Source organism: Macaca mulatta, chromosome 13 (assembly GCF_049350105.2).
Source record: "Macaca mulatta isolate MMU2019108-1 chromosome 13, T2T-MMU8v2.0, whole genome shotgun sequence".
In the NCBI taxonomy this organism is placed as follows: domain Eukaryota; kingdom Metazoa; phylum Chordata; class Mammalia; order Primates; family Cercopithecidae; genus Macaca; species Macaca mulatta.
The window spans coordinates 45,501,939-45,516,255 of NC_133418.1; the positions used below are offsets into that span (position 1 = coordinate 45,501,939).

Genomic DNA, 14,317 nt, shown 5'->3' on the forward strand with positions numbered 1-14,317 from the left:
AGTTTATGGAATATTTTAATTCTACTTGTTGAGACCTCTGTATCAGAAAAAAGGTTTTTTTTAAAATATTATTGCACCTTGATGATGCACCTTGTCGCTTAGGAACACAGATCTATGCAAGAAGATTTATGATTTTTTCATGCCTGCTTCTAACACAAAATCTGTTTTGCAGCCTAGGGATCAAAAAGTAATTTCACTTTTCAATTTTTATTATTTAACAAATACATGTCACAAGGCTATAGTTGCCATACATAGTGATTCCTCCAATGGATCTGGGCAAAGTAAATTGAAAACCATCTGGAAAGAATACACTATTCTAGATGCTATTAAGAACGTTTTTGATTTAAGGGAGGAGGTCAATATATCATTATTGACAGAAGTTTGGAAGAAGCTGATTCCAACCTTCATGAATAACTTTGAAAGGATCAAGATTTCTGTGAAGGAAGTAACTGTGAATGTAGTGGAAATATCAAGAGAACTAAAATTAGAAATGCAGCATGAAGAGGTGACTGAATCATTGCAATCTTATGATAAAACTTGAAAGGATGAGGAGCAGCTTCTTATGGATGAGCAGAGAAAGTGGTTTCCTGATATGGAATCTATTCCTGACAAAGGTACTGTGAACATTGTTAAAATGACAACACAGGGTTTAGAACAACATATAAATTTAGTTGATAAAGAAGTAGCAGGGTTTGGAGAGGCTGACTCCGATTTAAAAGAAGTTCTACTGTGGGAAAAATGATATCAAACAATATGACATGCTATAGAGAAATCATACATGAAAGGAAGAATCAAATCAATGTGGCCAAATTCATTGTAGTCTTATTTTAAGAAACTTCCACAGCCACTCTAACCTTCAGCAACCACTGCACTGCTCAGGCAGCAGCCATGAACATTGAGGCAAGACCATTCACCAGCAAAAGAATACTACTTGCGGAAGGCTCAGATGATTGTTAGTATTTTTTAGCAATAAAGTACTATTTCATTAAAGTATGTATATTTCTTTTTCAGACATAATGTTATGGTTCATATAATAGATTACAGTGTAGTGTAAAGAAAACATTTCTATGCATTGGGAAGCAAAAAAACAAACAACAACTACAACAAAAACAAAAAACCACCTGTGTAACTTGCTTTTCTGTGATATTACCCCTATTACAGTGGTCTGGAACTGAATGCAAAATATCTTTGAGATATGCCAGCATGTGAATTTTTGGTCAATCTCCATCTTGTTAGCCTTGTCATAAGCAAAGCCACATATGTCCATAAATACTGAATTCCAATATGCATGGTATGTGGATAGACTTTTTAAAAGTGGATAGGCCTGAGCAAGCTTTGTTGTAATCATTCTCATCTCAACCACCTAGGCATCAGTTGTGGAAATAGCAGACACAGTAAGACAGCACAATAGTGGAAACATGTTTATTTTTATTATTTAGGGTTCCAGAGACTGGGGTAGGTAAAAGTACTGAAGATTAACAAGGCAAACTCAGCAGAGAAGAGAGTGTCCAGGTTGAGTTGAATTGGAGAGATGGTCCGGTTTAATTTTTGACTCTGTAGTAATTGCTGGATCAGTTCTAGACATCTATTTTCCAGCAGCCTCTAGTTTTTGAACTTGCAGACAAAGGAGAACTTGTCTTCACAAGGTACGTCCTTCCATTTCCGGAATCCTATAAGTCAATGAGAAGAGTTAGAATTGGGAGACCAGAAAGAGTATGAGCCTCCTGGCTTTAGGACTCAGGACAAAAACCAAACACCCATTTCCTTAATGAGGAGTTCACCTTTCCTCTATCCCAGTTCCAGTTCCATTCCTAGAGCTAAGCAGGAGAGAACAGAAAGAGGTGGATGGATTCTCTGTCTCTCACCTGAGCTTGAGGTCAGGCTCACACAGTAGCCAGGATTAATACTGTTTGGGGCTCCAATGTCCCAGGATTTGTAAGAGAACAGGGACCCACTGCTCCAGTGCCAGCGGCGGTTCTAGATGGGGAAGGGCCAGAACAGAGGCAGTGATCACTCAAAAATTCGTGGAATCACTGGGCCTGTGTGCACACTCAGAAACATACTAAGACACAAGGGAAGAATAAACCTTGCTAAATATTGTTTCCTTTCCTTTGCTATTGCTCTAAACTTCTTCTTTCCTGAACTGTCCAACTCATTAACCACGTTTCACCAAGAAATAAGTGTTATGAATTTGACATAGAGACCCAAAGTAGCTCACTTAAAAAGTAGTTCCTGATTTTTTGTCTTTGTGGCCCAGGACCCTCATATCCAGCATAGCATTGGCTGACCATTAGTTGTTGATATATTATATTATGTAGTGTACTACTAGGTTCCCAAATGCCAGTAGTACAGCAGTAAATTCTTTACCACAAGTCTCCTTTTCTGTATAGTCAGCAATCTAGTCTCTCTTATGACGCTGACAGTAACAAAATAGGTAAGAAGTTGGTTCATATAGATGCTTTGTTGACTGTAAACAGAATAAGTTTATTTATCAATGACCAGGACACCTAGGAAATTCAGCTTTCCACTTATATCTCTAATCATCTACAGTGCACCTTGCTGCACAGGACATTATAGGATCTGTAAACAGCTTGAGTTCTGGAACGTGACAAAAGCTGCTACTTAGGAGACCAGAACGTGAACCTCCTTCTTACTTCTCAAACCTGATCATTAGGAGATAAAGAAGGCTGCAGCCTACCTTTTTGGGGTCATGGAGGCCAGTCCAGACATTGAAGTCATCAGTGCCACTCTCCTTAATCAGTGAGGCCACAAAGGCACCCTCTGCCTGGGTGAGCACAGACACCAGGTTGCCCGAATTCATGTTCTGGCAGTAGAGCTGTTGGGGAAGAAAATGGAGCACGCAGTGGAGGAGGAGGGTGTGAGGGATATACTGAGTCCTCCAAGAAGATGGGTCATAAAAAGGACAGCACAATAATGTCCCTGATGATGCTGTCACTGACCACGAGGTTCTTTGTGCTGGGAATGTGCTGAATAATGGGATAAAGTAGACTGGAAAGTTTGGGGCTGATGATAGTACAGCGAGGGGTTCAGTCTCATCTCATTGCAGCCACTGAACACACTGGAGAGTGGCAGCTTCCCCTCCCTTCGTGAGCCTCCCTTCCCACACTGCTCTCCTCACTCACATCTGCATCAACCCAGGTCTCACGGTCTTCATTAAAATAGTAGCAGTAGGAGCCATAGGCATTGCTGCCTTCTGGGCAGCTGATCCGGGCCTGGGGCAAGTCTGTCTGGGCCTCTTGGCCTGAAAAAGAACAGACAATTAAAGGAGGCTCTCAGGGTAAGGAAAAGGCTTAAAGATGAGGTAGGAGCTTCTGGGGTTCCTTTATAGAAACAGAATAATCTAGTCTATTATGGAATGACTGCTCACTCTTGCTCCTGCATCCTACATCTTTTCTCTTTGGTTTATTTGATCGGGCAAAAAAAATCCCAGAATGAATTGGCTAAAGAAACATGTCTCCAGTTTCCCTTTTATGTCTGGAGCTCAGGCTCTTCTGCCTTGAAGAACTCAGGCTTCTGCTTTCTCAAGCCTGTCTTGGTTTCCCTGAACACAAGGCTCGCCTCAGTTCTACACCCCATTAGTGACTCTCTACACACAGACATCCCCAAATCCACCATCATGTATATAAATTTAATCAGATTAACTCATCCCAACTGCAGCAGTAGCTTATAAGGGGTCATTTTAAATTCTAGCTCAAACTCCTTAATGAGGTGTGGATGCATATAAATGTGAAGAGATCAGCAATAAAGATCACTAAACACCACAAAACAACCCTTAATGGTGACTCTACTTTTTTTTTTTTTTTTCAAGTAGACCCATATGCCTGGGGATAGAGTGAAGGCTTCAGGGCTAGACAGAGTTGGTTGGTGGAAAAAAGATCTTACCTTGGCTCTGAGACAGGAACATCAGGCAGGAGATCAGCATGAAGTATGAGCCGGTCTGAGCCATGCTGAGCTGCAATGAATCTCTTGCTTAAGAGGCAAATCAACAATCTCTATAGGAGGACACGGAGACGGGGGTTCTGAGAGATGGAGAGCAAAGCACCTATTACCTTCCTTAAAACCTCCTCTCAGAATTTCTGAGACCAGGAAGGTCCTCTGAGACACCCATACCTTCAAAAGGTTCTCTTGAGAGTTTGAGGATTATAGACTCAGTAACCGAAAAACAGCTTTGGATCCCACTGAGGCTTCATTACGGCTGAAACCTCCTGGACAGAAACTCATGCTGTATCTTCCCCAAGATTTTAGATTTGCAGTGCATGTTAGAGGTGCCCTCCTCCTGTAATGCCCACTTACCTGTTGGCTGAGTCTGAGTTGGCTTCTCAGGCCAGGTAGCTGTAGGAGCTTTATATCAGGATCTGAGATAAGAACCACGTCATTTAAGCGAAAAGGGTGAGGGCAAGGGGTGAGTTTTGGGGGCCTAGGGAGGGCATTGACAGTAAGAGCTTCTGGCACCAGTAGGAGTCTTTTCCTGGCACACCCTGGGAGTGGTCACAAATCAGGTCCCCTTCCGGCAAACAATTTGGCAAGCTGTCTAAGTTCAAGGTGGACTTGGCTGTTGCTCAGCAGAAAACAACTGAGGGTTCCCATGTCCCCTAACAACCCAGAGAGGAGCAGAGAAGAGTAGATTTCCTTCTACTCCCTTTAAATTTAGAGGCTCCCCTTTGGTGTCAGGCATGGCTAGGAGATGGGGAGGAATTAACTGATTCCAAATAATTTAGAACAATGTGCCTGTGGCATTAAGTGGTTCCTCCATGTCTTTTTAGGCTCACAAACCTCTCAAGACCTGTCTCAAGAGGTAGGTTATATTTATATTTCTAAACATTTAACATGTCCAGCAAGGTGTGAGCCAGCAAAATACAGATATTCTCAATGTGAGAATTGTAGAGAGCTGATGCCCAAGGAAGCTTAAAGGAGCTAGATATGAAGTCAGGCTTCATTGAAATTGTCCATGTGAAGTCAACTGTTTGTTAGTATGAAGTCAAAGATTGTGTGGTGAAATTGAATATTTAGCAGAATCATCATAGAATAGTCATTTATAATTCAGGGAATAAAAGCCAATCGGAATGCAAAATTAGGAAGAAGAAACTAACCTGAATGTTCACAGAAAGAGAGATAAGTATATGAATTGGGACAAATGGATTAACAAAATACAAGAAAATACCAAACAATTTAAATAGAATAAAGTAGATATCTATATTTCAACTTGGATTAGTGTCAAATCCATAACATTGAATACAAAAATTCAGTTGCAAGAAGTTATAAGCTACTTGATAAACTTTATATATGGTTTTAAAAGACAGATTAATACTAAATTTTATTTATTAATCAATTGTCATACAGTTTAAAAAATAAAAATCTGAAGTGTAAGAATATATATTACAATTTGTCATAATATTTGCCTAACAATTCTAAGGTTTTTTCCTTTATATAAAAACTAATGATGGGCCCGGTGTGGTGGTTCAAGTCTGTAATCCCAGCACTTTTGGAGGCTGAGATGAGAGGATCACTTGAGCCCAGGAATTTGAGACCAGCCTGGGCAACACAGTGAGACCCCATCTCTACAAAAAAAGTATACACACACACACACACACACACACACATATATATATATATCTCCAGATATGGTGGCACATGCCTGTAGTCTCAGCTACTTAGGAGGCTGAGGTGGGGGATTGTTTGAGCTTGAGAAGTTGAGATAACAGTGAGTTGTGGTTGTGCCACTGCACTCCAACCTGGGTGATAGAACAATAAACTGTCTCAAAAAATAAAAACAAAAACAAAAACTAATGATATTAAACAAAGATGACAGATGTTAATATTGTTTATTCTCACTGTCTGGTTCCCATGTGTTTGTTAAATTAATCCAATTTTTTTCTGCTTTTACAAAAAGTAGTTATGCCTTTTAAAATGATTACAACCAGAGAATGATTCCTAGTTTTTCTCTAAATAAGAGATTCAGACGTATTCTTCCATTAACAAAGGAATAGTAGGGAAGAGTCCAGTATACTTGGTACCATGACATATTTATCTGGTAAAAATTAAACAAGCAATTAATTAAAAAAAATTAAGATAAAAATACTTTATGGCATAATATTTTCTTTTCTTTTCTCAACTTTAATTTTAAGTTAAGTGGTACAAGTGCAAGTTTGTTACAGAGGTAAACTTGTGTAATGGGGCTTTGTTGTACAGAGTATTTCATCACCCAGGTGTTAAGCCTAGTACCCTTAGTTATTTTTGCTGACCCCCTCCCTCCTCTCATGTTCCACTCTCCAAAAGGTCCCAGTGTGTGTTGTTCCCTTCTATTTGTTCAATTGTTCTCATCACTTAGCTCCCACCTATAAGTGAGAACATGCAGTATTTGGTTTTCTGTTCCTGTGTAAGTTTGCTAAGGATAATGGCTTCCAGCTCCGTTCACGTCACTGAAAAGGACATTATCTCATTCTTCTGTATGGCTGCATAGTATTCCATGGTGTATATGTACCACATTTTCTTTATCCAGTTTATCATTGACGGGCATTTAGGTGGATTCTATGTCTTTGCTATAGTGAACAATGTTGCAATGAATATATGTATGCATATGTCTTTATAATAAATCTTTTTAAAATATGAGATTTTTTTCTTAATTTAACATAACTTCAAACAAGAAATGACTGTCCAGGTATAAAAGATCTAGTACTCTAAAATACACAATGACAGATGTTACAAATTGGAAGACATAAAACAGACAGAGATTCAAAACAAATAACAATTGACAGAGTATGCCCATAAAAATCTTTATTGTCCCCAGTAGTGGTAACTCCATTGAGAAGTTGCACTTGTTGCTTACATAGGTGACTGGCCAAGTTCCACATGCAAGATAATAAAATTTAGGACATAAATTGGTAGCAGCCATGGTCCCAAAGAAATTCCTTTTTCAGGAAAGCCATACATTTAATCCCTTTAGTATTTACCTTATTTTTCTGAGGATCCTCAAGGACCTTTGACCTAGTTTTATAAGATTCCCAGAAGCTCATTTCAGGCCTTTCCCATCTATTCCTTATGTTAGTTTTCTCAGAGATAGAAGCAAGTATCATGGACGTTAAGGTTAATATGTGCCCAAGTGGGACAATTTCTTGATAAGACTCAATATGGCTTAGAACGTTTCAAGGCTGTGGATGATAGATGGTGCTACTGGCCATCATCCAGTAGCTATTTTCTGCTTTTGATGCTTGGAATAGACATTTTAGAGTTACTATTGAGAAATAACGTTCCTCTTGTTTAAATACTTAGCAGGCATGTGAATAGAAGCCTGTCTGCAAGCCTTAGACTGGAGAGGAAAGGAGCTCAAGAAATACAAGATGCATTCGGGATTCTCCCTAGTCTGCTGTGTTCTGCAGACATAAAGAAACTTACTTATAACTTAGCCTTTTCTGCTTCACAGGAAACCTCTGTTTTATTTAACACAAATTTCCTTTTTCTTTCTTACTTTTTTTTTTTTTTTGAGACGGATCCTCACTCTGTCACCCAGGCTGTAGCAAAGTGGTACCATCTCAGCTCACGGCAACCTCCGCCTCTCAGGCTCAAATGTTTCTTCTGACTCAGCCTTACAAGTAGCTGGGATTACAAGCATAAGCCACCATGCCTGGATAATTTTTGTATTTTTTGTAGACATAGGGTTTCACTAAGTTGGCCAGGCTGGTCTTGAACTCCTAACCTCAGGTGATCCACCCACTTCGGACTACCAAAGTGCTGGGATTACAGGCATGAGCCACTGCATGTGGCCATTTAACACAAACCTTCATTGCATGCTCTCTGTGCCAGGGACTATTCTAAATGCTGACTAAGAGGAACCTACTTAATCCACATGACATCCTAATAATATAGGTGCTATGAAGAGCCATATTTAACAAATGAAGAGACTGAGGGTCAGAGAAGAACTAAGTAACTAAACCAATTCAAATGACAAATATTTATTGGAACTATATTCAACATAAGCAGTTTTGCTTTAGGGTCATTTTGTTATTCCACCTACCTTTCTGAGTTTATTTTATTAGGTAATTTCCACGTTCAACCCATCTAGGCCTCTGAGGACTGATTTAATAACCACAAACTCATGAAGGCCATGGCCAGGGACACATAAGGAGAGCTTAAAATGTGAATAAATGTAAGACATCAAGCACCCATATCTACCCCATAATTTATTTGTTTTTTTTTTTTTAACATATATTAACAACACAGTTAGGTGTGTGTGTGTCTGTGTGTTTGTGTTTGAAAAAGGGGGAGCCATTCAAGATGGTATGCTGCCATCTTAGCATACATATGAGCAGTTCTGACCTGAAGTCACAAACCAATGTGGTCAAATAACTTGAAATATTGGAGGAGCCTTGGAAGAGCAGAAACTTAGGGCCCCCAACTCACCCTTTCTCATGTCTCAGCACTTGTTCAGAGAAGTGAAAGGCACAAAAAGATTCAGGAAAATACCAGGCACAGAAAGACAAATACCACATGTTCTAGTTCATATGTGGAAGCTAACAATTTAGATCTCATAGCAGTAGAGAGTGAAATGGTGGTTACTACAGACACTGAAGGGGACAGAGAAGACAGCCAAAGCTTGGTTAAGGAATACAAAAGTACAGCCACATCTGAGGAATGGATTCTAATGTCCTATAGCACTACAGGGCAGCTATAATTTATAACAATTTTGTGTAAATTTTTGAAAAGCTAGATGAGTGAGTTTTGAATATTCCCAACAAAAGAAATGATGCATGTTTGAAGGGATAGATATGCTAATTACCCTGGCTGGTTTATTATACATTGTATACATGTATTGCAATATCACAGTGAACCTGAAAAATATGTACAATTATTATGGGCCAATTAAAACACTGAAAAGAAAAAAGGAAAAAGAAAAGAAAAAGCTATTACATAAAATTATCCAGTACATCTTCCTACTCTAAATCTTGCATCACTGAATAGTCAGAAACACCGACTCTATCAAGCCCCCAGTTATTTAATGTATTTATTTGAGTATAGAGTTTCCAGAGAAGTTGTAAGCTCCTCAAATCCACAACAGAAGCTATTTTTCTGTGGATCCCTCCTACTGTAAAGAGAGCTTTCAATCTGAATTCCAAGCAGAGGGCAAGGGTAGAAGCTCAGAGGCCTTACAGATGGCTCCAACACAAGGGAATTCTGGCATCAGGGGAACTCTTCTTGGCATACCCCGGAAGTGGTCACATATAAAGTTCTTTTCACAAACAACTTGGCAAACTGTGCAAGTCAAAGATGCTGCAAAGTCAGCAACAACCAGATGCCTGGTTCTTATGGCCCTGAGCAGCCCAGGAAGAAGCAGAGAGTTTCCAGGAATAGTGATGATGGGTGTGAAGGGAGGACTCTGGGAGGAGGGGCAGTGAGTGTGTGAGTCTGGAGCAGGACCATTTGTGGGACGTGGGACAAGGGCAGCAGTAGGACAAGATGTGGACCATCCTGCTTGGGACAGTGGGGAAAGGGAGAGACAGAAGTTCGTGGAATGCTAACGTCATTTACCCCGGAGGCCTCCTCTACTGACTAGGCGTGTCCTGAAAGGATCCTGTGGAAAGAGAAACTCCCATGGAAGAAGCTGAAGGTTTCTGGGGATGGCACCTTACATCTCACTTCCTCAAAGTAATAAATCAACTCTAATGCCTCTTCAGAACTGTTGTCAGATACAATGAGGAGAAAGAGGAGGAAGAGAGTGATGATGGTGATGATGCATTCAGCAAAGGCACTCTTAACACTGTTGGCTTTCTGCTAAGCATATAACAGTGATGATTAAAGCTGAAACTATAATTTTCTATGTACTTTCATAATACCTTCAAACACACCCTTTCATATAATAGTTTAGAATATTTCTGTTATGTTATTCCATTTGCACAAACATGTATATTACAATTTTCATGTTCTGAGAAATATGTTTACATGTGTAAAATATGTTAACTTTTAAAAAATATCCCTACATATTGGGAGGCTAAGGTGGGTGGATCACAAGGTCAAGAGATCGAGATTGTCCTGGCCAACATGGTAAAACCCCGTCTCTACTAAAAATTCAAAAATTAGCTGGATATGGTGGTGCACACCTGTAGTCCCAGCTTCTTGGGAGACTGAGGCAGGAGAATCACTTAAGCCTGGGAGGCAGAGGTTGCAGTGAGCCGAGATAGCACCACTGCACTCCAGCCTGGCGACAGAGAGCGACTGTCTCAAGAAAAAAAAAAAAAAAAAAAATCCCTACATAGAAGACAGTTACCTTAGTAAATAAATAAATAAATAAATAAATAAATAAATAAATAAATAAATTTTTAAAAAACCTTATCCACAGAAAGGTGGATTAACTTGCCCAAGGCCAAAAGTAACCACAATATGTGGCATAGCTAGCATTCAGACCCAATGAACCTGACACCTGGGTCTGTGCTCTCTATTTCTCTGTTCTATCGCCCACCCTGCAAAAGTTCTAAAATTCTGACACAACCAGTAAGAAAGGAAAGTTATTGGCAGATGGGATCACATATTGTTCTACTCCCTCTCATAAGGACATAGGTATTTAGATAATTTTATTGTCTAGTTCAGACACTAAAATTGGATCCCTCCTCTCTAAAGAGAACCACTATCCAATAGTGATCAAATAAAATGCTGAAACTCCAATCTACTCCCCAGTCTGCTATTCCTTCCACCACTTTGCCCCTCCTTTCCCTGCGGGCTCCAGCAGCTATTTTACTTTGTGGTTATTTTGTAAAAGTTTCCCATCCACAACCTCATCTCCACATGAAAGCTGGAGTTATACCATATCCTCCTCTGACTTCCATTTTTACACTTCACAGACATACAAAGTCAAACTCAGTTTTGTGAATACATTGTCTCTACTTCCCAGTCTCTGGACCAGTTAACTTGTTGCTGATGGGGTTTGACTTATTTTTGTGAGACTTCCAAGGAGGAATCACTCTGTCAAGGACTGTTGTCAACTGTCCATTATAAGCCTATAGACTGAAGGGCCAAGTTTGGTTTAGGGAAAGCTCCAAAGACTCTGATCCTCAATTTCTTTAGTGAATTATCTTTTGTAGGAATAATGGATCCCTGAACCCTAAAACATGAAGAGTTAAGCATATAGCCATATTCAGAGCCATCTTCTGCCAAACAACGTTGGGCTTTTAAAACACACATTGATATCAGCCGCAGACTAGCGCAAATATAAGCTGCCTTAAAATCTGAGATTTAAGAATAGAGGTGGAGTTTGGGAGCTCAGATTTTATTTTCACTCACGTGAAAAAATTCTTTCTTCAGAGGAACAATGGCCTGCCTCAAAGACATGGTAAATCCACAAATTTAAACTGAACTCATAATGGATGTCTTGCTATGGAATTAGAGAAAATGTAAAAGAGGAAGCCAGATAACCCTTTTAAAAATACCATTATGTTAATTGAGATGAATATTAACCAGGGTCCAGATGAATTAAAACGGTAAGAAAATCAAAGAAGGTTATAATATCTGTTCCCTCCAAAATTTTTGGTTGAAATTTAACTGCTATTGCAATACTACTAAATAATGTTACCTTAAAGAATTAATGGAGCTATGAGGCTTCTGTTCTCATAGGTGGTATTAATGCCATTATAAGATGGCTCCTTTCATTTCCTTTTGCCTTTTTGTCATTCAGCCTTTTACCATGAGGTAACACTGTAAGAAAGCCATTGCCAAGTGCAAGCACCATGATATTGAACTTGGTATCCAGAGCTGTGAGAAAATAAATTTCTGTCAATTATAAATTCCCCTCTCTCAGGTATTTTGTTCTAGCAGCACAAAAAAGACTAAGATAGAAATTGGTGTTGGTACCAGAAGTGATATTCTTACCGTAACAAATACCTAAAAATGTGTGTCATCTTTGGAACTGGATAAAGAGCAGAGGCTGTATCGGTTTGAAAGAAGAGGCTAGAAAAAGTCTATATTGCCATTAACAGAGAGTTAAGGGCTTTTCTGATGAGGGCTCAGAAAGAGAGCTAACAGCCAAGCCTAAATCATCTCTAAGATTACTAAGTAAATGTAAACAGAATATTGTTAGCAACATAGACACTGGAAGTAATTCTGATAAGGTCTTAGATGGAGATGAGGAGCATGGTATTGCACAATGGAGGAAGGGCCATCCTTTATATAAACTGGTAAAGAACTTCGCTGACTTATCTTTGTGTCCCAGCAATTTGCGAAGGCAGACTTTAAGAACCATGAGCTAGGATATTTGTTAAAAGAAATATCTCGACAGCAAATTGTTGAGGCTGCTGCATGGCTTCTTTGACCTAGTAACAGTAAAATTCAGGAAGAAAGAAGCAACTTAAAGCTTATGGATGCTGGGCTTAATACCTAGGTGATGGGTTGTTCTGTGCATTGAATCACCATGGCACACGTTTACCTATGTAACAGACCTGCATATTATGCACATGTACCCTGGAACTTAAAACAAAAGTTGATGAAAAAAGAAGATATAATTATGTGAAATGATAAACAAAATGTAAATATTTGAAAAATATTATGGAGTTGCTTTTTTTTAAGAAAGAAAAGGCAAGGTAACAAGAGAAAACCAAAAATACAGCCAAGTAACTATTTGATAAAGAGATTAGTATGAATGGAAGAAGCCAGCTGCTTCTTCATCAAGACTATTCATCAGACAATGGAAGAATGAGCCCAATGGCATCATGAAGATTACTAGTGTTGCTTCTCCCATCACAAGTCCAGAATGCCAATATCTAGGGGATAGAATTATACTAAAACCTGGACCTTGGAAGCCCTTGAGACCTTGATGCTCAATGCCCAGGGCTACTTCAAGTCTCTGATGCCTACATTCCTGAGCAGCAATCCTTACTATTTCAGAAATGGCTTAAAGGCGCTCACATGTGGCTACATCCACCGTTCCAGAAGGTGCAGGATATAAATCTTGGCAGTGCCCACTGGTTGCTAATTTTGTAGGCTTGCCTATTATAGATTTCAAAAGATGCCTCAGAGAGGTGCAGGGCTCAAATAATTGACCCAAGGAGAGAGTCCCCACAAAGTTTGTCCACTAGGACAATTTCTAGTAGAACTTTGGGGGATGGGTTTCCTTCAAAACCCTAACTGCAGTGTGAGATGCCACCTGTGGAGCTCTGCATACAAAATACTTTAACCTGTGATAGCTACTTCCCGGCATGCACCCTGCAAAATCATGGGGGACCAAACCTCGCCCCAATGTGTAGAGAAGGTTTAACTTGGTGCCAAAGTCAAACCTCAAGATTTAATGTTGTTTGTTTTGGTGGGACTTGGACTCATTACAGATTTATTATTTCTTTTTATGTTCTGTTTCTCCTTTTGGAATGGGGCTGTCCATCCTGTGCCTGTCCCACCACTATATTGTGGAAGTATATAACTTACTTGATTTCACAGCTGGAGAAGAATGTGCCTCAGAATGAATCATACTTGAGTTTCACACATATCTGATTTTGATTATATTTAGATGAGAATCTGGACCTTAGACTTTTAAGAGGATACTGTAATAAGCTAAGACTTTTGGGGCTTTTGGGATGAAATGAAACATTTTGTACCTGAGAAATACGTGATTTGTAGGTTGCTAGAATGCTGCAGTTTGAATGTTTGTCTTCTCCAAAGTTCATGTTGAAATTTAATTACCAAAGGAGCAGTGTTAAAAGGTGGGACTTTTATGTGGTGACCAGGCCACCATGAGGGTTCTAAAGAACAATTCCTCCTTTCTGGAACACACACACACACATACACACACACACACACACACACACACACACACAGGTTTGTGGTACCAGTGTGTGTGTAAAAGACAAATTAAATTGCAGGTTAAGAATTGGGTGCTTAATGTCTTACATTTATTCACTTTTTAAGCTCTTCTTGTGGAGCCTCTGTCCTTGACCATAATCAATGGGTGGTTATGTGTTGAAATCCGTCAGGATCCAGATAGCTGGATGAGTTGCATGTAGAAATAAGTAGAGGAAAATCAGTGTTTTAGGAGCTCAGGGAATGGCCCTGAAGCTAAACTGCATGTGTCTGAATCTAGTGCCAACACATAGTAGCTGTTTGTTTTTTAAAATTTTATTTTAGGTTCAGGGGTACATGTGCAGGTTTGTTACATGGGCAAATTGTGTGTTGCAGGAGTTTGGTGTGTGGATTGTTTCATCACCCAGGTAATATGCATAGTATCTGACAGGTAGATTTTCAAACCTTACTTGCCTTCCACCTTCTATCCTCAAGTAGGCCCTGTGTCTGTTGCTCCTTTGTTTGTGTCCATATGTACCTGATGTTT

At 39.5% G+C, this 14,317-nt stretch overlaps 1 protein-coding gene across 2 annotated transcripts; it reads right to left on the bottom strand.

Annotated features, from left to right (window-relative positions):
- Positions 1-1,408: 1,408 nt before the first annotated feature.
- LOC711810 (lithostathine-1-alpha) lies at positions 1,409-4,453 on the bottom strand. 2 transcript variants are annotated; one of them, XM_015112727.3, is made up of 6 exons: positions 4,315-4,453; positions 3,904-4,013; positions 3,144-3,262; positions 2,699-2,836; positions 1,866-1,977; positions 1,409-1,670 (listed from the first exon to the last, which is right to left on the bottom strand). In XM_015112727.3, exons 2-6 carry the CDS (start codon positions 3,965-3,967, stop codon positions 1,603-1,605), a joined length of 501 nt encoding a protein of 166 aa, XP_014968213.1. In that variant the 5' UTR covers positions 3,968-4,013; positions 4,315-4,453; the 3' UTR covers positions 1,409-1,602. The 2 variants fall into 2 exon arrangements, with proteins under 2 accessions (XP_014968213.1, XP_077816391.1); XM_077960265.1 differs by having other exon boundaries at positions 3,904-4,040; positions 4,315-4,452.
- Between the last annotated feature and the right edge of the window lie 9,864 nt (positions 4,454-14,317).